At 36.0% G+C, this 24,063-nt stretch overlaps 2 protein-coding genes across 10 annotated transcripts in view; one reads left to right on the plus strand and one right to left on the minus strand.

The window, feature by feature from the left end:
• Eph (Eph receptor tyrosine kinase) overlaps positions 1-24,063 on the minus strand; it is a 149,857-nt gene that overhangs the window by 64,722 nt on the left and 61,072 nt on the right. The gene's annotated exons all lie outside the window — the stretch shown is intronic.
• Positions 15,495-17,498, plus strand: LOC145726267 (uncharacterized). Its single transcript, XM_081975288.1, has 3 exons — positions 15,495-16,123; positions 16,176-16,340; positions 16,724-17,498. Exons 1-3 carry the CDS (start codon positions 15,873-15,875, stop codon positions 17,439-17,441), a joined length of 1,134 nt encoding a protein of 377 aa, XP_081831414.1. The 5' UTR covers positions 15,495-15,872; the 3' UTR covers positions 17,442-17,498.

Here is a 24,063-nt window from a genome sequence, read left to right on the forward strand (position 1 = left end):
GACAATCTAGAAACTTTTAAATGCTCCTAAAGCAGTCGAAAACTATCCAAAAACTGTCTAAAAGCTTCCAGAACGATCTAAGATCTTTAAACAGTTCTCAAAAGAGTCCAAAAACTTTCAGTAATCTAATATTACCCCGATAACAATTAAACTCTTTGTCATAAGTAATTTTTTCTCCATTTACGGTGATTTTAATGTTATTAATATTCACTGAACTCAACTTTAGTTTTTTCGCAAATAAGCAATATTTAGATTTATTAGTATTAAGACTTAATTTATTATTACAGAGCCAGCTAAATAAATTGTTAAGTTCGTGATTCATTTCAACTTGCATTTCAGTCAAATCTTTGCCCACCATATACAGCATTGTATCGTCCGCGAACTCTGGTGGGAAATTTTCTAAATAATTTCTAGTACATCTGACAGCTGTCAGTTTATTTGTTTACGGTTATATATCGTTACAGTTAGCCATAGAAAACATTATAAATCTAGATTTACGTGTCATTGGAACTGTTTGAATACAATACAATAATAGTATACACCACAACATGCTATTTGTGCTGCTATTTTGTACTGTATAGGTAATAAGTTATTTATCAACAAAAAAGTAATACAATAATACGCACTTGATAAATATTTTCATGGTGGGAGTTTATAAACTAGGTCATTTCCCACAAGGTTTTTATAAGCTTTAAGTCGGGGGTTCATTCGGGATTAGAAAACTTAAACCTGCTAGAAGTTGCACTTGGTTCACAATCTGACACCCTCAATATCACTCACAAAACTCACTTACAACACAAATATGCAGCTTTAACTTTACTTTTAATACCTTTTAGCACTTTAGTGAACGATATTCAAATTTTAAATTCGAAATAGACGTCATAGACAATGACAACTAGTTAGTAATTACTCGTTTTCTTTCGGATCTAAGCGCGATATGATCCAAAGGTCACGTGGCCTGCGTATAATGTTGTAATCATGGAGGTCATGTGATTTTTAGACAAAAATTAAGTGGCTCCCTCCAGCGGCGGATTCTATCGAAATAGCTAGAAAAACAAAAGAAAATCATAGTTTAGTAGCAGAGGTTAGCTATACAGGGTGGTTCAAATTGATTGTAGGATAATGCAAGAGTGGAAAGTAGTTACATAGAGTACCTTAAAGATGAGCTACAAAAACCATTTTTTCATTTTTAATTTCTAGAATTGAAATTGTCATTTAGAAATTATTTCAGAAATAATCTGAACAAATACGGGGGCTGTTCAAAAAGTTTGACAGCTTTCAATTTCTTTAAACTGTAATTTTAGATCGTTCTGATGGGGCACATGTGATTCTACACCTGTCCAGATTATTTTAAAAAAATGAAAAAAGCATGCCAAATTTCATGTTGAGTTTTATTTTAGTTTATTAATTAACATATTTTTTCTTCTTGGCGCATATACTTAGGGCCCGCTAGCTCCGAAAGGGGGCACTTTTGACGTTCATTTTGTATACAGGTGTGGTAAACAGAAAACGAAAAAAATATCAAGTAGGCCATATTTTCAGCGCGCTGTTGCCAAACGCCAAGTATCACTCAAATACCGTCGACAAAATAACTTGGCGTTTGGCAACAGCGCGCTGAAAATATGGCCTACTTGATATTTTTTTCGTTTTCTGTCTTTGTCCCGCGCATGCAATTATCTACGTTTCTCTGTCCGTTACACGGTTTTCCTATGGTCGGTTTTGGATTTACCACACCTGTATACTTTCTACCCTTAAAGTATCTTACAATCAGTTTGGACCACACTGTATAGACTACAATGTCACGTGACATTCCAGTTTGTAAAGAACAAATCAATTTATTAATGCTACTCGATTTGGTCCACTTTACATTGCCTCATTTCCTCGCCGTTATCAGTAAAGCTCAGGTGCAATGTTGATTTATCATGAAAGAGGGGGCACCACCGTAATTAAGAAGTTAGTCTTTGGCGTTATCTGGCCAAACCGATCGTCGATCCGGTCGGCCTCCTTTCACCTAATGGCATTACTTTTTTTATAATTCCGTCATTATTTTTTACGATTTTTTCGGTCCCTTCCGTTGATAAAACGTTCTACCTGTACCCTAAACGAAGCCCGATTTTTCAGAATTTTATACGGTTATGCCACTGGAATTGCAGAAGTACCTAGTAATTCTATATATCCGTGGAATTCTGTTAGCGCCTTTTACGGTCGTAATTAATTAGCTAATTAAACTGGACAAATTGCGTTATATATCTTTTTGGAATTTCTTCGGTTGGAACCATAAGCAAAGAGGACAGTAATACCGAAAACGCCACGTGAATAATTAATTTCCAATAATTCCTGAACCAAAACATCGTACGGACATTAAAGCGGACAAGAAAAAACGAACAATCCCAGCTTTCGTAAATCTAGAAAATACGGTCGATGATAACGGTTTTCGATTATTATGAAGCAGATGCTGCTAAATGTAGTCGCAGCATAAATAGGATTATTCAAAAAAAGTGAATTAGAACTTGAGAATGTTTAACAGATGGCTGTTAACACGAAATTGGTTATTAATTATTGATTGTAAGTAAATTGGGGTTATATGGTCTGATTGAGCACATTGTGTCGATAAATTATTCACTACAAATAAGTGTGAAATATTGACTGAGTGACTTTTTCATTTTCAGGAAGAATTAGGTTTTGGTGGTAATTGGATACAAATCGTAGTTTGTGATTGGTTAAAAGCTACCCCACTGTGGTAAAATTTCTCTATATGATTTTGGATTAAATCACTAAAGACTTAAATGGAACAAAAGTTAAAAAAATTATTCTTGCAACTTTAATCAACATGAGAATGGCCAGTTTCTCAACTGTAACGATCAGAGTAAGCACTTACCCTGAAAAGTAAGCAAAAGAGACATTTGGCAGTGCAGCTGGGCAGTTTAAAACCTGCTGTCCGCTAAACCTGTTTAATTAACTTACTGTTTGGACGTAATTAAACCAGTGGACGTTATCTGTCCGAACTCTAGCAGTCCGCTAGATTTAGTAGCCCATAAAAGACTACAGCTAAACCGAAGATATATTGGATAATGGATAGCCGTCTGGCACGAGCTGGGTCTAAGGTCGAATTCGCGTATATAGCCGAATTCGGATCGTTCGCTTATTTATAACTTCATTAATTAAGCCAACGATTCAATCAATTTATTCCAAATAAAATGGAACAAGAAACGTGTGTATTACTTTTTTCGCTATTTCAGCATTGTGTATGGATAGATAGTATTATTTGAATATGTGCAGTTCGCTATTATGCTATAATCAAGTTCGGTTATTCCTCTTTTCACCAATCAGACGATAATCTGGCAGCTATCATGTGACTGCTTTGATTGTACACAATGGAGTGTCATGTGACAATTGTCAAATTTAAGTCTGCTTGGTCTGGCAAGGAACACAACTACTAATTTCTGCTTAAGTCCTGTTTTTTCATACTTATTCTGATGTGCTGAGACATGTAACTGTAACTGAAGGCAGTAAAAACTACTCAAAACAATACAAATTCAATTCAAGATTTGACATTAACAACAACCACTAATTCAGCCATATTGAAATTTTTGACAAGCGCCTTCCATGGCTTTCTAGTATTGACATTTCAAGGAACAAAGACACGACTTATGGTGTTGAGTTTTGTAAACAGTTTCTAGGACACAGCCATCAGTTTGTAAAGCTGCTTTTTTTGACCAGCACATTCTAGGAAAAACACTTGTATAGAAACTGCAGCATAATTTCCAAAATACGACCAGTTTGCAAAACGAGACAATCCCGAAAAACTAGATTGGTGTCGCCTACGCTGCGTGATTTTTTCCGAAAATATCGACGCGCTTAACGGATCTTCTCGACCCGAAAAAAAATCAATTCGCCATCGGAAAGTTAAAACAAACTTATGGACGCTTAACGTTCATTTAAAATTCAGGTTCTGGTAATAAATTGCTAAAAGGTGATTCCGCCCCGGTCGTTTTTTTTTCGCATTCGCTTATTTTCTGCCGTATGCGTATGTTCCTACGGGTCAGAAAAACCAATTGGAATAATAATGAACGCGGTGCTCGCTCACGGTTTGTCCAATATAGAACGACCCACGCGATTTTGTGTGTATTTGCCCCGATCCAGTGCAGTACAGCATTTTGAGAAATTCAAATCATTTAAACATTTTTGCAATAAATAAAAACTATGTAATCACATTGCAAATCATGTATGTCAATCGCCGCAGTGATTGATTGACCAACTGTCATATTACTATGACATTAACACTTGCCTCGTCTTCCTAAAAAAGAGGAGGACATGATTCCAGTGCAATAGCCGATTGCACCAACCACCGCCTACTATACTAGAAAGCCTAGAAGGTGCTTGTCAAAAATTCCAATATGGCGGGAATAGTGGTGACAGTTTGTATTGTGGAAATTGAGTTTTTTGAGGATTATATGAATTTTTACGGTTTAAAATCAACACTTGAGGTTATTTGCGTAAGTTATTTCTGTTTGCTGCTGTTCATAAGTTTTCCAAACCACATTGTAATAGCAATTCAGGAAAAAGCCCAACCGTGTCAGGTTTTTACTTTACAAAAAACCGGATCCAACTCAACAGTGGTTGAACACTTTGAAGTGGGATGATTTTACTCCAACACCTCAATGGTAGGTACAAGAGCTTTCTAGTACAGTAAACTTATTAGGTACTTGTTACATGCACAGGTATGTGAGTTACATTTTAAAGCATCCTTCATTGTGAGAGCAACAAAAATAATTTTGAATGAATGTTCTTGGTAATAACATAAGAACCATTTACCAGTTTTGCTTACCTAGTTTCAAGGATTTACAGATTTTGTTCTACTGAACAGTGTTTAAACTAGTTTGCTCTGTGTTGTACTTTCCAGGACAAATGTTCTAACCAATTTGTTTAGGCTGGACTTGATTGTGTAAAAAAGCTCTATCTATACATATTTGGATCAGAAATTAACATTTTTTTGATTTTTCACTCACAACTTGCACTCAACTACACGAAACAATTAAAAAAAAAAACATTTCTTACTGCATCTGCATACGTTTGTGTATAAAACGAAAACCGCTAACGCCGCCATTAAAAGTGACATTTTAGGCTTTCTAGTATAGAGGGCGGTGCACCAACGTATTTTTACGCTAAGTTGTCTAATGTGACAGTTTAGGTTTCAAATGTCACACTCGAAATACAACTGAACCTAACCTAGCTTAATTGGTGCAATCAGCCATTAGATTTCAAATAATTTATAGATATGTAAAACTCTAAATCTAGTCATTGTGACTTAAATAAAGTTTATTGGTTCAAATCAGTCACGTGACGGTTTATTTTTGTATTAACCACACTTGACAAGTATAAAAACTAAAAACTTGACAAACCTAACCTAACCAGTTTAGGTTGAGAAGAATTTTTTTCAGCATAGTTATGCTAAGTCTACACGTGTGCTGTGCAGTATTTGCACATTTAGATTTTTTGTTGGTAGTTTGTGATTGGTCAAAAAAGCAGCAAGCTGAAAGCTGCTTTTTCTGACCAATCACAAACTAAAACAGTTGTAAATTACGCAAATACTGCACATGTAGATTTAGATTTACTATTATGTTAAAAATCCCTATACCCAGTTTTCAATAGAAAGAAAAATGACCGATTTCCGACTAGAACATATCTGTCCAATAGCTGTACATAACTACTAGTTTTTTCTACAAACAAACCCTCAAATGTCAAAAACCCCAGTTGACAAATTATCTCTCACATTTGACATATGACACAACGTGTCTTTTACTAGGAGGCTTAGTAGATCATGATTAATTAATTTGGGCATTTTAAGCTTAAAAACGAAAAAACTTTCACAAACGACTTTTTTCCTCTAAATTTAAATGTTGCATTAGGAGTAGCACAGTAGGAAGCGGAAATTTGACAGTTGTCACGTGACTTTCAGACTTTCAGCCATTGGAACGGCAAATAGCAGACATTAGGTTTACTCTGTAATTTAGGCACTTTTGCGTTGTTATTACTCCAGTTTCTAGTACTTGTCATGCTCTTTTAAATACCAAAATGTCAGATGATCCATAAAGCTCTAAAATGGAATTTTAAGAAACAACATTCTACTAGATTGTCATGAGTTTTACCATATAAAAACTAAACCGGTTTATGTTACTTTTCTAAGGCTGCACTTCTCTTTCTGTATACAATGATAATAAAAAAGATGGTTATTCATGAATTAGTGTTTTGGCATTAATTCAATTTTGTGGTTAGTTCTGAGATACTATACAATACTAGAAGAATAGCACAAAATTCGAGTGGAAAAATCAATTAAGCCAAATTCAATAAATTAAATTAATCGTTTTAGGCAGGTGTCTGTTGCAGGCACGTAACAAACAAAAACTCGGCACAATAAACCAAAATATTTCAGCTTGCATCGTGACGAATCGTGCCTCTATATGCATTTCGCGTTTTTCTTCCCACTTTGCGTTTCCATTCCGCACTTTTTGCGGGATAAAACTAGCCCAGTTTTCCTTTTACGCCCCTTCCATACGTAATTTAATTAGCCTTATTGTGGTTTTCCGGACATTGTTGCACTTTCATTCGAGTGTTTTATTGTAAAATTCCTGAAATTGGGAACTACATGGTAGCAAATCGAACGACAAGTCATTGGGTAGTTTTATTGTCTTTATCCATTTGCTTCGCGATCTCGAATCAATCAATTAATCGGTTACGACCACACGAATCATTATTTATATCATTTCCTAATCGTTCCGATCTGGTATACGATTTCTTTGAACGGAACCAACCCGCACCTGATTAGATATTGTACTAGGTGCTGCAATTTTTTGTGAAAGGCTGATTAAAGTCAGTGTTTGATTGATAATATGTTTACAGAGACATACAAAAAAATGCAAAGTATATTATGCTAAATGTACATGTGCAGCATTCACATCAATCTCAGCACAGTGGGTTGTTTGTGATTGGCCAAAAAACACAGATTTCAGCTTAAACACTATTACAATGATTCCATGTAATTAAACCTTTAATAATCTCAATATTTCTGCCATAAAATCATCCATTTGGCTGCCAATCAGCAACACCATGCCATAAAGCGATAAACTTGGAAATCGCAAAGTTATTAGGCGCCTCATAAAGGACACATCACTTTAACGATAATATTCCCGAAATGTGTTTAAATACGTGTTCGGAAAGTATTTATTACCGGCAGCCCTCCGGCTTCAGTCAAATTCGAAATTGGGGAGCGTAAAGATCCCCTTTAGCTGTTAAGGGCTTTTGCGGTACCGGTTATCGACAATTTCGCATCAATTCGAGAGGAGCTCAACCATCTCCTCCCATCAGCCCCCTCCCAGTTTATTCCATGACAATCATATCGGTTTTCTGTTTTCCATTATTGAGTTTTTTTGGTTATACTTTTTGTTCAGTCATATGATTTTTCATTTTTTTTGTATCTTTTTCTTAGATTTTCACTCTTTAGTTTGTTTTAAATCTCTATCTCCTTGTCTTTGTCCTCTTTTTCCTACTTTTCTTTATCAATCATGCACCTTCTTCGTCTGTAGCACCACCATAAGACTGGTAGTTTTGTTTCGTAAATAAGTAATTACGAGACATTGAAAAAGTAGATATGAACAGTAACCCTGTAAATGAATGACGTAATAACGTGGTTGCCAACATAATTGGGTAACAAAACACTTTTGAACAATTTGTTTGACGTTTTGTTGGGTTGGTACCGATGAGCACTGTTGCCAGATGTATGTAGTTGTTGTTGCATGACAAGTTTAGTTCTTTTTTAGATTTCAAAGGAATTCTGATGATTTTGGAGATGATGGAATGATTCTAGAGACACCTGGCTCTTAATTCTTGAAAGCAGAGAACGGAATTCTCAAGAGAAGTGTTGATAGAATGTGACAGAAGAAGCTGACAATGGCGGGTCCCTGTCACATTCTTCATGTCACAAACTTTGAGAGGTACTCGGAGGCCTCTGGCCACTCTATGGCGTCCTGTGACATTTCTGAAATCGTTTTAGAGGCATCTGGCAATAAAACCCTATCTTTAGTCCCTTGACAAGTTGAAAAGGACGTCAAAGACCTGTGCCAACTTTCTGGTAATTTGGAAATCTTTCTGGAGACATTTGCTGTTTATAATAACTTAGTGAGAGGTTTGCAAGGTATTTAAAGGTCCCAGAGAAAACTAAATTTTTTTGAAGGATTTTGACTATTTTGTGATTTTAAGAGCCCTCTGGCATTGACAGCAATGCAAACTTGTGCGGTTATGACCTCAATCTAACTTTGTTTGAGTTTGGGTATACAGGTGTGGTAAATCCAAAACCGACCATAGGAAAACCGTGTAACGGACAGAGAAACGTAGATAATTGCATGCGCGGGACAAGGACAGAAAACGAAAAAAATATCAAGTAGGCCATATTTTCAGTGCGCTGTTGCAAAAATCCACTACCGTCGACAAAATTAATTTTGTTCTTTGATTATTCTGAAGCGAATTGTGTCAGGGATCACTCAAATGTACACTAACATAACACACTACTTTATTGTTGAATAGTAAACTTAATAAAATACCAATTAGAGTAACAAAAAAAATTAATTTTGTCGACGGTATTGGATTTTGACAACAGCGCACTGAAAATATGGCCTACTTGATATTTTTTTCGTTTTCTGTCTTTGTCCCGCGCATGCAATTATCTACGTTTCTCTGTCCGTTACACGGTTTTCCACAGGTACCACACCTGTATACAAGTTAAAAAGTTATGACAACCAAAATTGACATTTTTACAAAACTAACCTATATGTTCTTCTTTATAACGAAAGTGGTAACTAGTAAAGTCAAGTCCTTTATAACTAGATGTAAACTAATGGCTTTTGGAGGGTGGTTATTTTTACTGGATTTAAATCTAATTAACTGATAATTACTAAAAACTAGTTAACCAGTTTTAGCCATTTATGCCCTTATTACTGATTATGTCGGGTTAAAACAAGTAATTTTTATTGGTTCTTAAATTGAAAACAAAACATTCAATAGCAGTTTGAAGGACAATTTGACGTATAAAACGGTTGCGGAGACGCCATAACAATAAAAGGAAATTTCGATTGGATGGTCCGAGAGTGCGAAAACGCGAATTCAGAGGAGGGGGGTGAAACAAAACGTCCCGGGACGCGGAGGAGGATGAAAGGGGGAAGGGGAGGAACGAGAGCGCGAACCTGCCACGTATCGATTCGAAGGAATGCCCTCGGGACACAAGTATGTTCCCGTCGACGCCGACGAGAAGCGGTCCTGCTGCCAGAAATACGTAGATAACGTCAGGGAATCATGGCTTAAACGAATGACTCACGTTTCATCCGATTTTCGGTCTTATTGCCAGATGGAAATCATTGCGGAATAACAAAAAGCCATCAGAAAGTTGATCAAAACCTAAATAGTAGCAAAAGGCATTACATATCAATTTTCGTTCGAATCTGTCAAATGTCAAACCGATGCCAGGGAGCAACCTTACATCAACTGTCAAAAGATACTCCTTTGACAACCTGAATTTTAAGTTGTAGTAACATAGACCATCTTTTTTCATCAAAATGAGTTAAAATGAGACAGGCATTGTAAACATTCCAGTAAACTTTGACGCCAAAATACGTCTAAAATCATCTAACAATAATGGCGACGCACAGTGATGACAGGTGACAGTCCGTTAAACCGCCAGATTGAAACTAATCCAGTTTCTTAATGTTTCCTGATTAAAGGAACATATTTGACCATGACCCACCATATCATACTGCAAAGTATCATTGCGATGCAACTTCTTAGTTGGTCACGTTCTGTCAATGCCATTTTTGACACAAATAGCTGATTTTTTGACACTTCTGCAGCATATGAGTAAATCCCAGCGCAGTGAGTGGCCTGGCTTAATCACAAACTGATAACATAGTTTAGTTGTTCTGCCCAATTTTACCAATTTAAAGCAAACTAGACAAGAGAAAATGGAGAACGGTCCCAACTAACACTAGTTTAAACCTAATCTTAAACTTTACCGCATTTAAACCGCAGACCGTTCCTCTAACGCCCATCTTAGACTTGACAAAACCTCTTTCCCACCCTCCCCACAATTTTCTCCTCCAACTAATTCTGAGGTATTAGTTACCCATTGATTTTTTTTAATTTCGATTTTTCTTGACAAAGAATGTTTAAGTTTGCACTTAAGTTCAATAAAGGGGGTGAAAGTTTGTTTTTTCAGAGTTTCGACCGAAATTCGGCCTCGATCAAAGGGGCTGCAGAGAGAATTGCGAATTACCCCCAACAGGTCGGACGGTCTCACCCTTCGCATTTTTATCGCTACAACTAGAGATGGGCTTAGCATCGATACACCGTATCTAACACTGTTTTTCTTAACCAGTTAAAGCAGGCACAGTGTACGGAAGTGTTGTAAAAAAAAATTAACGCGACTATAAATCTTCGTATCGACGTAAAAATAAATCGTCCAGCCCTATACAACGATCGGGCACTATCCGTTCGCCCTTTTTGTGTCTGCATTCCTCTAAAGCGGCAGCGGGGAGGAAAATTCGTGTATAGTACAACAGGAAGCCGAGATAAAACACGTTTTATACGGAATATACCTGTCAGACTTGTATGGGGTTAAGGTATTAAAGGAAAAAGTGATAAGGTAGCCGGTCGAGTGTTTTCCTTATGTTTATTGACCTTTTTAGGCTTTAGAAAATGGGTTTTTTTCTTTTAATTACTTTTCTTGTTGTCGATTTGTTTTTATGCTCTAGTTAGATTATGATTTTTTATTATACTTAACAGAAAATACTACATTTTCAACTGTTTATAAAATACAGTAAATATGACATTTTCGGAACAGCGCACGGAAATTTTTTCCCGATCCCTCTTTCCGTGCGCTTAATAATAAACATAGATATCCATGATACTAGATATCCTATGGCAACCTGAAGAAAAAAAAAGAAACGAGTAATGTGTCTATAGCAACGATTTATTTATTAATGACAAATTTTATTTTCTGTCAGTGAAAATTAAGTATTTATGTATTTATTACATTTTGCAAAAATGAATTCAGATTGTGAAGAAAATCGGGATATTCCCGAAAATATCTTAGGATATCAGTAGGATATATACCAAAGAAATCCAAGATTCTTACAGCAGAACAAGTAACCAAATTTTTATGTGAAACTTCAGATGGAGAATATCTACTAGCAAAAGTAATTTTAGTGTTTGGCATCTTCGGTGCATGCCGCAGAGATGATTTAATACGTTTGAGTTTAGATGATGTGGAAGATAATGGGCGTTTCCTTGTGTTCTTACGAGATGGAAAAACTCACAGGTCAAGAAGTTTTACCATTACCAATGAAAATTGCAAATTCGATCCCTGTACAATTTACCGTAAATACGCAGATCTCCGCCCTAAACATATGGAGAGTAGAAGATTATTTGTTGCATACCGAAACCAAAGATGTTACGCTCAACATGTTGGGTGCCATACTATCAGTGGTATTTCAAAACTTATTGGCAAAATACCTAAAACTAAAAAATCCCGAAGAATATACCGGACATGGGCTAAGGCGCTCTTCGGCAACCATGTTGGTGGAAAACGGCGGTGATTTGCTCACTTTGAAAAGACACGGAGGATGGCTTTCTTCCAATGTAGCAGAAGGATATATAGAAGAGTCCATACAAAGAAAAATTGAAGTATCACGGTAGTTGTTTAGCCCTTGTAACTTGGAAACTACAACATCTGTAACAGTCAATCAAGAGAACCAAAGCACACACGAACACTCCGCTTCAACATCTTTAGCAGAGTCTTTAGTTCAACAAAAAGAAATGCAAAAGGGATTGAGCTTCAACAATAATACGAATTGTACAATAAATATTACTATTAATAATAACGATTATGTCCAAAATTAATTTTCTTAGAATTACCTACTTGTATTTTTTTTGTTAATTTCAGTTGTATGTACTTACATTTTTACTGTTTTAAAAATAAAAATAAATATTCCCGATTTTCTTAATAATTTTTTGCGATATTTTTTGTTTATGTTGATTTCGGGTACCTAAGTATAATAAAAAATATCGTTCATTACTCGTCCAGATATGGATTTTCCGTTCTTGCATGACTTCCCGTCTGTCATGCGCGCACGGAAAAATCCTCATTTCTGTACTGGTAATGAAATATACTATTACGTTCATATTAACTTTTTACATTTTTGACCCGAAACTCTCCACAGTGCTGTGATTGACGTAAATACTGCACTTAAGTGTACTTATCATAGGATTAGGACCAATTGCATAAACAATTTCCATATTGTAACGTTTTAGGTTAAAAGCGAGCGTTAAAAAGTTCATTTTTCCTATGGAACAACAAAATTAAGTGAACGAGAAAAAGAGAATTTTCAATATTTTTGCGGGTTGGAAAATTCAGTTTCGGGGTGCTGATGCCGCAGCTGCGTCGACATTTATCAAAGGTTTTCTACATCTGTGACGGGGCTCCGGCTAAAATATACGAGAACCGTTTTTGGGCCGATTTCCTTTTATTATTTATGGGCTATTTGTTGGGCGAAAAACTCGCGCCCGACCGCCGAAAATTAAGTGAAAACACTCCCTGTCAGACTGTGTTTTATAGCCAATTACAAGCAAAAAATAATTACTCAACTTTACCATTACAGCGTTGAAAAGCAAGTTAACATTTACTGATCATCGTATCAAAAGACTGAAAGGCTGGAAGATCAAAAAAGCCAAATTAGCGCACTCACGACAATTTCCTTAAGGGCGCCGAGGTCGGCAAAGGGCTGAAAGATAACAGGGCTCCCTATGAAAAGGGATAGGCAAACAGTCGGGCCTTTAAAACAAGGCAAATTCTTGGTGCGTAACGGGCGCGAAATTCGTCGAAGGCTCTTTGTGTAGTTTCCATGGCAAATTGCTTCTAAGAAACCAGGAATAGTTCAAAGTTTCTGCCTACTGGTTGCATAGCATTGTTTAATATGTTCAAACAATGACAAGTGTTGCTTTTTTATGTTATCTACTATTAACAAACTAACCCAACTTCAACCTTTTTCCAGTCATAAACCTTTAATAAGGAACAAATTCCATAATTTTATTCTGTTCCACCGAATAAATTTACCCTTTTAAACTTTTAACAGCCACACCACTGTCTGAGGGAACTTCTTTTTTTTTAATATTAAATTAAGCTTCCATAACGAAACACAATTAGGTATCTTTGTTTCTCGTTCGTTTGAAATGTAATTACAAAACCTTCTAATCGTAAATTCCGGGGGATTACAACTTTCCCGGAAAAGGACTGCCGTCCGGGTAAGTTTTAACTGATTTTTTTCTTTCCCATTTTCCGTTCTTCAAGAGGGAAGCGAGATAGAAAGGCGCAATTATAGGATGCTTTCGGTTTAATGTTTTTCCATTTAGAAGGTTTCGCCAGACTGCTTTTTGCGGCTACGTGGTCTGCTTTTACCAAGTGCAAATCATGACTCCATTTAATACTCGAATTGAGAACCTTCAAAAGTGTTAACAATGTGAAAACTATAATTTTTGTATATCCCAGCCAGCCAGAAGGTTTTTAACATTTTTGTCTTTTCAGGAGTGTCCAAAAATATTTTTAACTGTGTCTTATCTAGTCTTTTAGAACATTCAGTTAAAACTGCTTTAGGAAATTATCAGAACAGCTGCTGTTGGACCACTGCTTTATTTTTTTAATTAAATGGAGCTAAATCTGGAAATCCTGGGGTTCATTCATTCAGTTAAGGCCATTTATCTGGCCAGCAAAAAACGGGAAAATTACACGTTTATCCTCTTTTACGACTTCGAAAACTCCGAATTTGGTTTTGTGCATTGGACTTGTAACTGATCAATTAATGTTGTCATTTTGATCAACTTAGGGGCCCATAGTCCTTCAAACAATAGTATTTTTTGTACAGGGTGTCTCAAATTCGATTGTTTTACATGGTATATCAAAAACTAGGAAAGAGAGTCACATATTCTCTAGGAAGTTACATTAGAATTAACTCTGGGGTTTTTAATCATTTACGTTGTCTATGCGTTCAAAGACCAAAAAGTGTAAATTTTTAAATGAGACACCCTGTATATTAATATGTTATTGCCTTTAATGTGCCGTACAAAAAATATACGGGGTTGATCCGTATATTTAGTCCTAATATGGTAGACTAGTATACACTATAATAGGACCTAATACCTAAATTACCAGAAAATATTAATGAATAAAATAAGAGACTATGACAAAAGTTAAAAAAATAGAGTTGATAAATTTTTAATGAAACATCCTGTATATTTTCTGATGAGTTGATAGATTTTTTCTTCTGATTCCAAAAATATATAATAAATTGATATTTGGTTTAGCCGTTTTCGAATTATTGACATTTACAGATTGTGATTTAAAATCACAGTTGCTATCCATTTGGATGATATCCAGGTTAAAGACGACATCTTCCGGATCACATGACTGTTGTTGGCAGGTGTCAATTTAACTTTACAGTGTTGCCAGCTGCAATTTAAATTGCCACAATCACGTGACGTGCTTTTAAAAGTAAAAGAAAGTTTAAACCTTTCCAACTACTTAAATGTAATTTTGAGACTTTTTTAGGTAAAAGACGACATTTCTCGGGTCGCATGACTGTTGTTGACGTGTGTCAACTTAATTTTACAGTGTTGCCAACTGCAAATTTAAATTGTCACGATCACTTGACGTGCTTTTACAATTTCAGATTTCCGAGCAGTTTAAATGTAATTTACAGACCTTTCAAAGTTAAACTTGAAATATTCCTGGTCACGTGAGTGTTGTTGAGCAGCTTCAACTTAACTTTACAGTGTTGTCAGTTGAAATTTAAATTGCCACAATCACGTGACGTGCTTTTACAGTTTAAACTTTTTCAACTAATTAAATGTAATTTTGAGACGTTTTTAGGTAAAAGACGACATTTCCCGGGTCGCATGACTGTTGTTGACAGGTGTTAATTTAACTTTACAGTGTTGCCAACTGCAAATTTAAATTGTCACGATCACTTGACGTGCTTTTACAATTTCAGCTTTCCGAGCAGTTTAAATGTAATTTACAGACCTTTCAAAGTTAAAGTTGACATTTTCCTGGTCACGTGACTGTTGTTGAGCAGCTTCAACTTAACTTTACAGTGTTACCAGCTGCAATTTAAATTGCCACAATCACGTGACGTGCTTTTACAGTTTAAACTTTTTCAACTACTTAAATGTAATTTTGAGACGTTTTTAGGTAAAAGACGACATTTCCCGGGTCGCATGACTGTTGTTGGCAGGTGTCAATTTAACTTTACAGTGTTGCCAGCTGACAGTCAGGGTGGCTTTCAACATTTAACCAAAAAATGTGATTGACTTAGATCGTGAATAAACTAAAGGCCTGTTCACAGAGACAAGCCTTACTGGGCGTACAGTTCACGTGATTATGACATTTCCCGACTTCTGGCCAATGATTGTACATATTTTCTTCTCTTGGGAATAAACCTTATAAGTCATTATTTTGTATACAAAGTGTTTTTATAATCACAAACGATCTCGCCAAACAAATTAACCAAAAAACTGGTCTGTATTTATACTTAATAATAATATAACCAACAAAAAACAAGAATAACTGACACATAAAGCCATCCATGCCCGAACTGCACGATTATTAACTTAGGCGATCACCCGTAAACTTAAAGGTTTTATTGCGCCACCGCAACCTTTGACTGTCACCCAAAACCGCATCTAAATGTCTATAATATGGACAAAAAAACCATATATAAAATAACCCATTGCAATGTGGTAATGGTTATTCGTTGGTAGAACCTACAGGCTCTATCATGTTGAAATCGTGGTACTTTGTAGTAACGTGCGCGTTTCTGGAGGTGCGGACCCTCCAAAAAACCTCGATGAACATGCAGAAACTCGAGATCAACGATCAGAAAATGAGCGGAAGCGGTTATTCGTACAGTGCGCAGGACGGAGTGGGAAGTCCGCCTCAAGAGTTTTCGTTTGAGCTGGTTAACACCGATGACGCTTTTAAGGTTATGAAAGATTTGGGGTACGACCCGTTTACCGACAGTTTACAAAGGTTAGTGCAGCTAAAGTAATCAGTTAAGTTAGTACTACAGTTTGACTTTCAGCCAGTCCTTGTTTCAACCAGTGCCTTTGCTACAGCCTTTTGCGCAAACTCAAGCACCAGCCCCTGTCTCGACCAAGGCTACAGCCACTACAGCCGCTAACCTAAAAACTTCAAGCACCAAAACTCCCACCGTTACTCCTAGTATTGCTGATCTGAACAAGTTAGGGTAAGTGATGTTTTTAAAGTACAGTCTGTTTCAAGAAAAGTGACAGTGACGACGTTTAAAAAGTCTTTAGTTAAAGAGCTTTTGACAACAAGTTCCTAATTAAAGATGTTAGAAAACAAGTGTACAAAGTATTTTCAAATTTCAGATTTGTAATGTAAAATACTTTCTTTTTATGTATTTTTTGATCTGAAACTTGGATTGTCTGGATGTTGTTGTAAAACATTTGCTTTTCCTAAATCTTTTCAACTCTATTCAGTGATTTGCCTCTTTTTTTTTGTTATAATTGTATCAACGGAGATTCTTGTTTTCCATTTGCTAGTTCACTAAACATTAAGGAAAACTCTGTGTGTAATTTGCTGAATAATACTTTCTCACACCAACAGAATCTACCCTGTATACCCCTACGCCCCTGGACTGGACAGTGGTACCAAAGAATTTGCCCAATCAACCGGACAAATCTTCAACGCTCCTAGTCTAGACAGTGGTAGTAAAGAGTTTGCCCAATCAACTGGACAAGTTTTCAACGATATTCAGACGGCCCAAAAGGGTGACAGTCTGGACAAAACCTATAACGTGGTGGACGCTTACACTAAAGGAATCAAGGGCACTTTTAACAACAAATACGACACTACCTACTACGATCAAGCTGGGGGAAACAAGGCTGGATTCTTCCAAAATGGCGCTAAATACGATTGGAATTCTGGAGCTGGAAAAGTGCTGCTAGGTGGTGCTTTAGGACAAAAGGAACTTCACGATAAAGGTTCCAAAACGACGGGTTACCATAAAGTGTACCGGAAAGACGATTACAACAAACAGCACAAGTTTTACGATAAAGCTGACAGGAAAGGACAGTTTAAGAAGTATGGAGATTTTAAAGGAACTGTCGACCAGGACGCTGGTTTATTTGCTAGTGGCGGAAGTCATGTGGACGGTAATGCCAGCAATAAATATGGAGTGAAGAATGCTAGTGATAAAGGAAAGTTCGAAGACTTCCTCAAAGGTTATAACACCGGGAATGGACACGAGGGATTCTATCAAGACTATGCAACGTATAACCAGAAAGCAGGGAAGGATAGTAATGTGTCCCAAGGGCGCAAGTAGTCTAAAGTTTCTATGTTGTTCTGTTAATTGTTGTGTAAATAAATACGTCAGTTTTTGTTTGGTGTTGTGGTTAACCTTAAGTACCTCTAAAAACAGTTATTACGTAGGTATAATCCATTACAGGTAATGTCCACGCTCAAAATGGACGTCGACAACTTGAAACTGAAAATTAATGCATAGACCAGAGACATATTGATCTGTCGTTACCGGTTTACTTTGCACACGACCACTGACATGACAAATGTATGTAAATACTTCGTAAGTATGGAAATGGGAAATTCAAATTTCAAGCTGGAAAGTGGTGAATTGACGTGAGCCTGTAAATAAGATTAAGAAACCCAAACGTCCGAGTTTGTTTTGACTTTTTGTTGATCAAAGGCAGAGAATCAGTTGGTTTTAACTTAAATTTTATTCAAATTGCGCCACTACTAAAGTAGCGATTTAAAGTAAATATGCTATTTAATTTCAAGGTTTTCGGATAATAAAGTTAATCCATTAGGAAAGAGTTTGATTTAATGATATTCAGAAATAATATATTATTCAAAGAGCTATTATTACTCACGATGATAAAGTGTGAGACTAGCGAAGTTTTAAATCATTAAGTAATAGCCAATACATGCATGTAGAATACTATATTTTTTCTACGACTGTGTAAGTATTATAACACTTTGTTGTCACACACAAATTAAAATATCATCTGCTGTCAACGTGACAATCGCCGTCATCTGCTATTGTTCGGTTTGGTACCAGAAAATTTGACAGCTTTAGCAAAAAAAAAGGTAAATTGCAAAATCACCAAAAATCATCTAAAATTCCACTCATAAAGCTATAAAATACGTTTGATACTGATTTTACTGGATATTAAGACTGTTTTGTGGTTTTACAGCTTTATGGTGAGGATTTTGACGGTTGCCATACATACTAAAAATAGACTAAAACTAAGTCATAAACAAACAATCAAATGCCAAAAGTGCACTGATGAAAGTATAAAATGCATTCAACCAAAGTCACACTGTATTTGTTGCTTTTCAAGAATGTTGTGTATATAGGATTGAATTTGACAGTTTCCAAGTTTAGAACAGAACAAAAGATGTTGCTGATGCTGTAATTGACAAACAAATAACACTATTACGTTGTACGTGTGTGTAATTTGACAAATAAAGTAGCACATTCACAAACGTAACATTTAAAACATTTGTTTCTATTAAGTATTACGTCACACCATTTTACTTTGATTTTCGCTATGCAGGTGTGGTAAATCCAAAAGCGACCATAGGAAAACCGTGTAACGGACAGAGAAACGTAGGTAATTGCATGCGCGGGAGAAAGACAGAAAACGAAAAAAATATCAAGTAGGCCATATTTTTAGCGCGCTGTTGCCAAAGGCCGTAAGTATTCAATACCCTCGACAAACTTACTTACGGCGTTTGGCAACAGCGCGCTAAAAATATGGCCTACTTGATATTTTTTTCGTTTTCTGTCTTTCTCCCGCGCATGCAATTACCTACGTTTCTCTGTCCGTTACACGGTTTTCCTATGGTCGCTTTTGGATTTACCACACCTGTATATTGGTGGTGTACGCTGGTGAAATCAGCTTTCAGCTTGCTGTTTTTTCCTGACCAATCCCAATCACAAACAATATCAGTTCACTACTGAAAAGTATCTCAAACTTTTTGGAGATGATTTACTTGGTTTACTAACTTACTGCCATTGAAATCACTCAAACTGTGATCCATACCTGAAACAAAAAAAATAGAATGTTAGGATTGTTACCTCATTAAACCAAGATTTGCAGCAAAAAGCAGCTAATGCAGTAAACGTCGATAAAATCTAGGTTAGAACGACAACAAGCCTTTAAAATGATATTTATGTGTCTATAAGTGCTGGTAGTAGAAAAAATCTTGAAATAACTAAGACGTTCGAGAGAGGCGAGAAGACATTGTTAACTAGTTTCAGTAACGGGATTCTGGTAAGAATGATACCATGTGTGCAACGTATATCTTGTGTTATGGACAAAGCAAATATCAGTTCGTTTTGTACAGCAATTGCCTTTACCTTGTAGGAAATAATTACTATTATTACACAGAAAGTCCAGTATTTTTCGGTTCCAGGTTTTCCGTAACGGTTTTAAGGACTTTTTAACACATTTGAAGGGCAATTAGCAAGCAGATAGCGAGTGGGATAAGTAAACTTTTGAAACAACGCCATAAAGGAACAATAAAATAAGCGTTGAGCAATTCAATTCAATTTAACCGCGATCGTATCTCGGGCTGTAAATATCTCAAGAATGTCAAACGCCAAGATAAACTCTCCTACTGTTCGTTTGCGTCTCGCTTATATAAAATATACGTCCCGGGTATTGAATAAGACCCGAAATTCCTTCAGCCCGGACATACGAAGGGAACACTGTTAACCTTGGCAATTTGCTAAATTGACTCCCGTTTTACTCGGATGTATTTCCTTCGTATTATTGACCTGCTCAACAGGAATATCGTATTCAGCCTGAATATTTCCCGGTTATGATTTATTGCTTCCTTTTTCAAACTTCAGTTTCGAAGAGCTCGGATGTGAAGGAGCCCACAGGCGATTTAACAAATATTGTTAATAAAATTGCTGTTTGCGAAAATAACACCAGATGATGGAATTTGTATCGTTAAGGAGCGTGAAAGAAAAACAAGCATTAATCAAATTTACTATGAAACTTAATTAGTGAACACTTACAAAAACAAACATCATAATCGTTTGATTAATCTAAATCATTTCCCAAATGGTTTACAAGTTGAATTATACACTTTTTTTTGATTGGAATTAATTAGAAATAGTGGTACTTAATTAGTTCTGTGTTACCTTGTATAATTTCCAGCTTAAAAAGAGTTTGTAATTGGTCAAACAAAAAATAGCATTTTTTGACCAATCACAAATCATGAACACTGCTGCGATTTACCCAAACTTACTTTATTGAATTAGTTAGTGACAATCTAAATAAAAACTTTGGAAATTTCCTAATTTTATTGGTTTTTCAGAATATGGCCTGCGGCAATCGAGATTACCTCACCTCATTAAATGAAATAGCATTTTCTTGTCGCGTACGAATCCCAGATTTATCCGGCTTCAAAAAAAGTCCCATCCCCGTTCCTTATAAGTACAGAATTTATAGATTTAAGCGGATAAAATTGAGAAGCTCTTCACGTGGCTAAGCCTTTTGGAAATCGACGTCGGGCGGTTTTCTGCAACGTTTACAACATCTTTCTTCGTAACGACCCCCCGTCTCTAGCGAAAAAAGGTATAAAATATCTAAACAACTGCCGCAGGGCATTCAATTTGCTTGAACCCTCGGATCGCGCCCCTTTTGACGTTAATAAAATTGATCTTTGCTTCTTAGGCCACGAAAGAATTCGAAAATTGGTAACGGCAAGGGTGGAATATTTTATTCATTAAATTCTTTGACTGCTTTTGCGCCCCCCCCTGCACTGGGGGGAGGATTGACCCCACCCCTCTACCTGATAGAGATAAAGTGGTTTTATATATAAGTTGACGAGTGCCAACTTTGCACTCAACAGCAATTTGTCTTTGCCGTTACGACTAAGAAGTTGTTAGTGTTACTTTCTAACTCCGTTTTGCACCCGGGGAAAGCCAGTCAGGTATGGGAAGGTTTTACTAAAATATCACCCTCTTAGGTAGTAATTTATTTTCCGATATTCTCGACGTTTACTATTTTTCTTAGCGTTTTCATCCCCTCGTTTCCGACCCCGGTATTAACGCGCCGCACGTATTAGGCCAATTTTTTTAAAGAGGTAATGGATGGATACAAGAAAAATACATAAACAACTTTGAGTGTACGAGAGCGGCTTTCTCTATGGGGGTTAGTATAATGGCTCATTTTTTCTTTCCTGTTTTTTTTTTTTTTGGCTTTTTCACACTCTTTAACATGTACCGGGGTGACCCAATAAGACCATATCTCACAATCTTTCTCAATATTTCAGGTTAGGAACGAGAATTTGAAAAACGATTTTCACTGGCTTATTTGGATGTTATTTGGCTACTTTTTCTTAAAGAAAAAGTCATATATTCCATTAGTTTTTTTAATTTTTTTTGGAATTTGAGTCATGTTGTTAAAAGTAGCCCCCTAGCGCAGAAAGATTCAACTAAATTTACTATATTTTGGTTGATTCTTATTGCCCAAGAAATGCTCTTTTCAACCATACCGAATTTGTTAAAATTGGGCAAACCGTTAAGAAGTTAAAGCAGGTTATTGCAAAAACAATTGAACACCTCACGCCATCTTTGTTTTTGAAATAACAGAAATTTGTTTTTTACGAAATTGGTAGATAAATTGGTTCGCTTTAAAAATGAGGAAAAAAAACTGTAGTTTATGGTGCAAAATTTATAGTAAACGCAATTTAAAAATTTAAGATGGCAGTTACGGCCTCTGGTGGTCAATTTTAGAATTTGAAAATATTTTCCAGCTATTCTTCATAGCCGATTTACCTAAAAAACATTTTACCCCAAAATCATACGACGAACAGTCTTATTGGGTCACCCGGTACATTTTAATCTTATGAGACCTTAGAAACGTCCACATATGCCGTATACAGGTGTGGTAAATCCAAAACCGACCATAGGAAAACCGTGTAACGGACAGAGAAACATAGATGATTGCATGCGCGGGACAAAGACAGAAAACTAAAAAAATATCAAGTAGGCCGTATTTTAAGCGCGCTGTTGCCAAACGCCAAGTTTAGTAATTTCATTCAAACTGTTAATGACAGAAATCGGACTAAATACAGCTCGCTGACCGTATACAAATTATCCAAATGAATGGAAAAAATTAGGAATAATCCAACAATAAAATTAATTTTGTCCACAATATTGGATACTTGGCAACAGTGTACAGAAAATATGGCCTACTTGGTATTTTTTTCGTTTACTGTCTTTGTCCCACGTATGCAATTATCTACGTTTCTCTGTCAGTTACACGGTTTTCCTATGGTCGGTTTTGGATTTACCACACCTGTATACGTGAATCATATTTGTGCTATATTGTTATATTGCTGGCAATTCTGTAAAATTGACAAATCCACGTATTTTGATTGGCAGCACTGTTTTGTCTAAAACTAATTTTAGACGTATTTTGGCGTCAGTGTTTACAATGTCTATCTCATTTTAACTCATTCTGATAAAACAAGATGGCCTATGTTACTACAGCTTAAAACTCAGGTTAATACTTTCGTCAAAATAAGCCTTGTCTTGATATTTCCTCGGTGGCGCCATCTTGACAATGCATCACACTGTCAAATAGGACGTATGTCAGGCACAACAAGTATAATACACGTTTTTTTTTTTATGAAAACGAGTTTTAAAATCCAAAAAACCACCCTTTGACTTTGCTCACGGTTTACACTGCGAGACTTGCTTCGTTTGGCTTATAGTTTAAATAAGTGACGTCATAAAAAAACTCCTGACAAATGTCAATCTTGACAATGAAATTTCATAACTGTCGTGGTTGCATTCGTTTTCAAGCTCCATGGAGCGAGCAGAGCGATTGTGACAGTTGGTTAAATTATAGTATTGTCAAATTTACGTCATCGTGACGTCACATTAGCCTCTGTTAGCTCTGTCAAAGACAGTTTCTGTCAAATATCATTATTTTTTAGTATAACTAGCCTAAATGGACTCTTTGAACTTTTTACTGAATGATATTTTCTGTGTCGGTAGGTAAACGTTTGGTATAAACATTGGCACCTTTCTGGAGGAAAGGAGCTTTCTGGAGCTAAATAAAAAATTGGTAAAACCGTCTTCCAGAATTTTTTTATTTCAAATTTTAGAAGAACAACCAAAAAAATAGGACACAAATTTTGTAATTTTTGAAAATATGTATAAGTATTCACTTGAACTTCGAAAAAAATAGTATTGAAAAACTACATAGCACAAAATTTACAAATACTAAAGTCAACCTAACCGCAATTGGGATGGCAATGTTGTAAACGATGTCAAAAGTCAAATTGAAGCTTATTGCACCGTCGTACTGTAAGCCTAGCTTAAATTAAGTTTGGTTCAGACTGTGACAATACAGATGGAAAAATTCACAGTCTGGACTACACTCAACTTAAGCTAGGCTTAAAGTACGACGGTACAAATTGGGGTTAGAGATACGTTCTATATGTTTGTTGAGACGAGTTACTCATTTCTTTGTTGTTAGTTGGGTTTACTGTCTCACCACACAAAAAAGGTTTGTTGGGAAAATCGAATTTTGTACTATTTTCAACTAAGTTGAAAATAACATTAACCTAATCGTAAAAAACCTATTGGAGATTATTACATCCAATAGCAACGCTCAACATTAGCTAAACAAAACGTAAAGTTTTGTAAAATGATAAAAACTGGATTTATAATTTATGGGATAGCATTTTTGACATAGCATCAGATTGTATTTTTATACTTCAATTCTTTATTTTTATTCAATTGTTCAGTAATGATTGCCAGAATTAGGGCACAATTTCACGTCACTCCGAAAAGTAAAACTCCAGACTGTACGTTTATTGATTTAGACAGTAATAATGCCCCTTGTTGTACACGAAGCTCCAAATGGGCTCGCATATAATGATAACAAATCCACTGGTGT

Source organism: Ips typographus, linkage group LG3 (genome assembly GCF_016097725.1).
Source record: "Ips typographus isolate SLU linkage group LG3, UJ_Ityp_2.0, whole genome shotgun sequence".
NCBI lineage: Eukaryota > Metazoa > Arthropoda > Insecta > Coleoptera > Curculionidae > Ips > Ips typographus.

Coding starts and splice junctions, on each gene's coding strand:
- LOC145726267 (XM_081975288.1), top strand. CDS start 15,873: ATGTTGAAATCGTGGTACTTTGTAGTAACGTGCGCGTTTCTGGAGGTG. Junction 16,124..16,175: donor TTTACCGACAGTTTACAAAG/GTTAGTGCAGCT, acceptor TTTGACTTTCAG/CCAGTCCTTGTTTCAACCAG. Junction 16,341..16,723: donor GCTGATCTGAACAAGTTAGG/GTAAGTGATGTT, acceptor TCACACCAACAG/AATCTACCCTGTATACCCCT.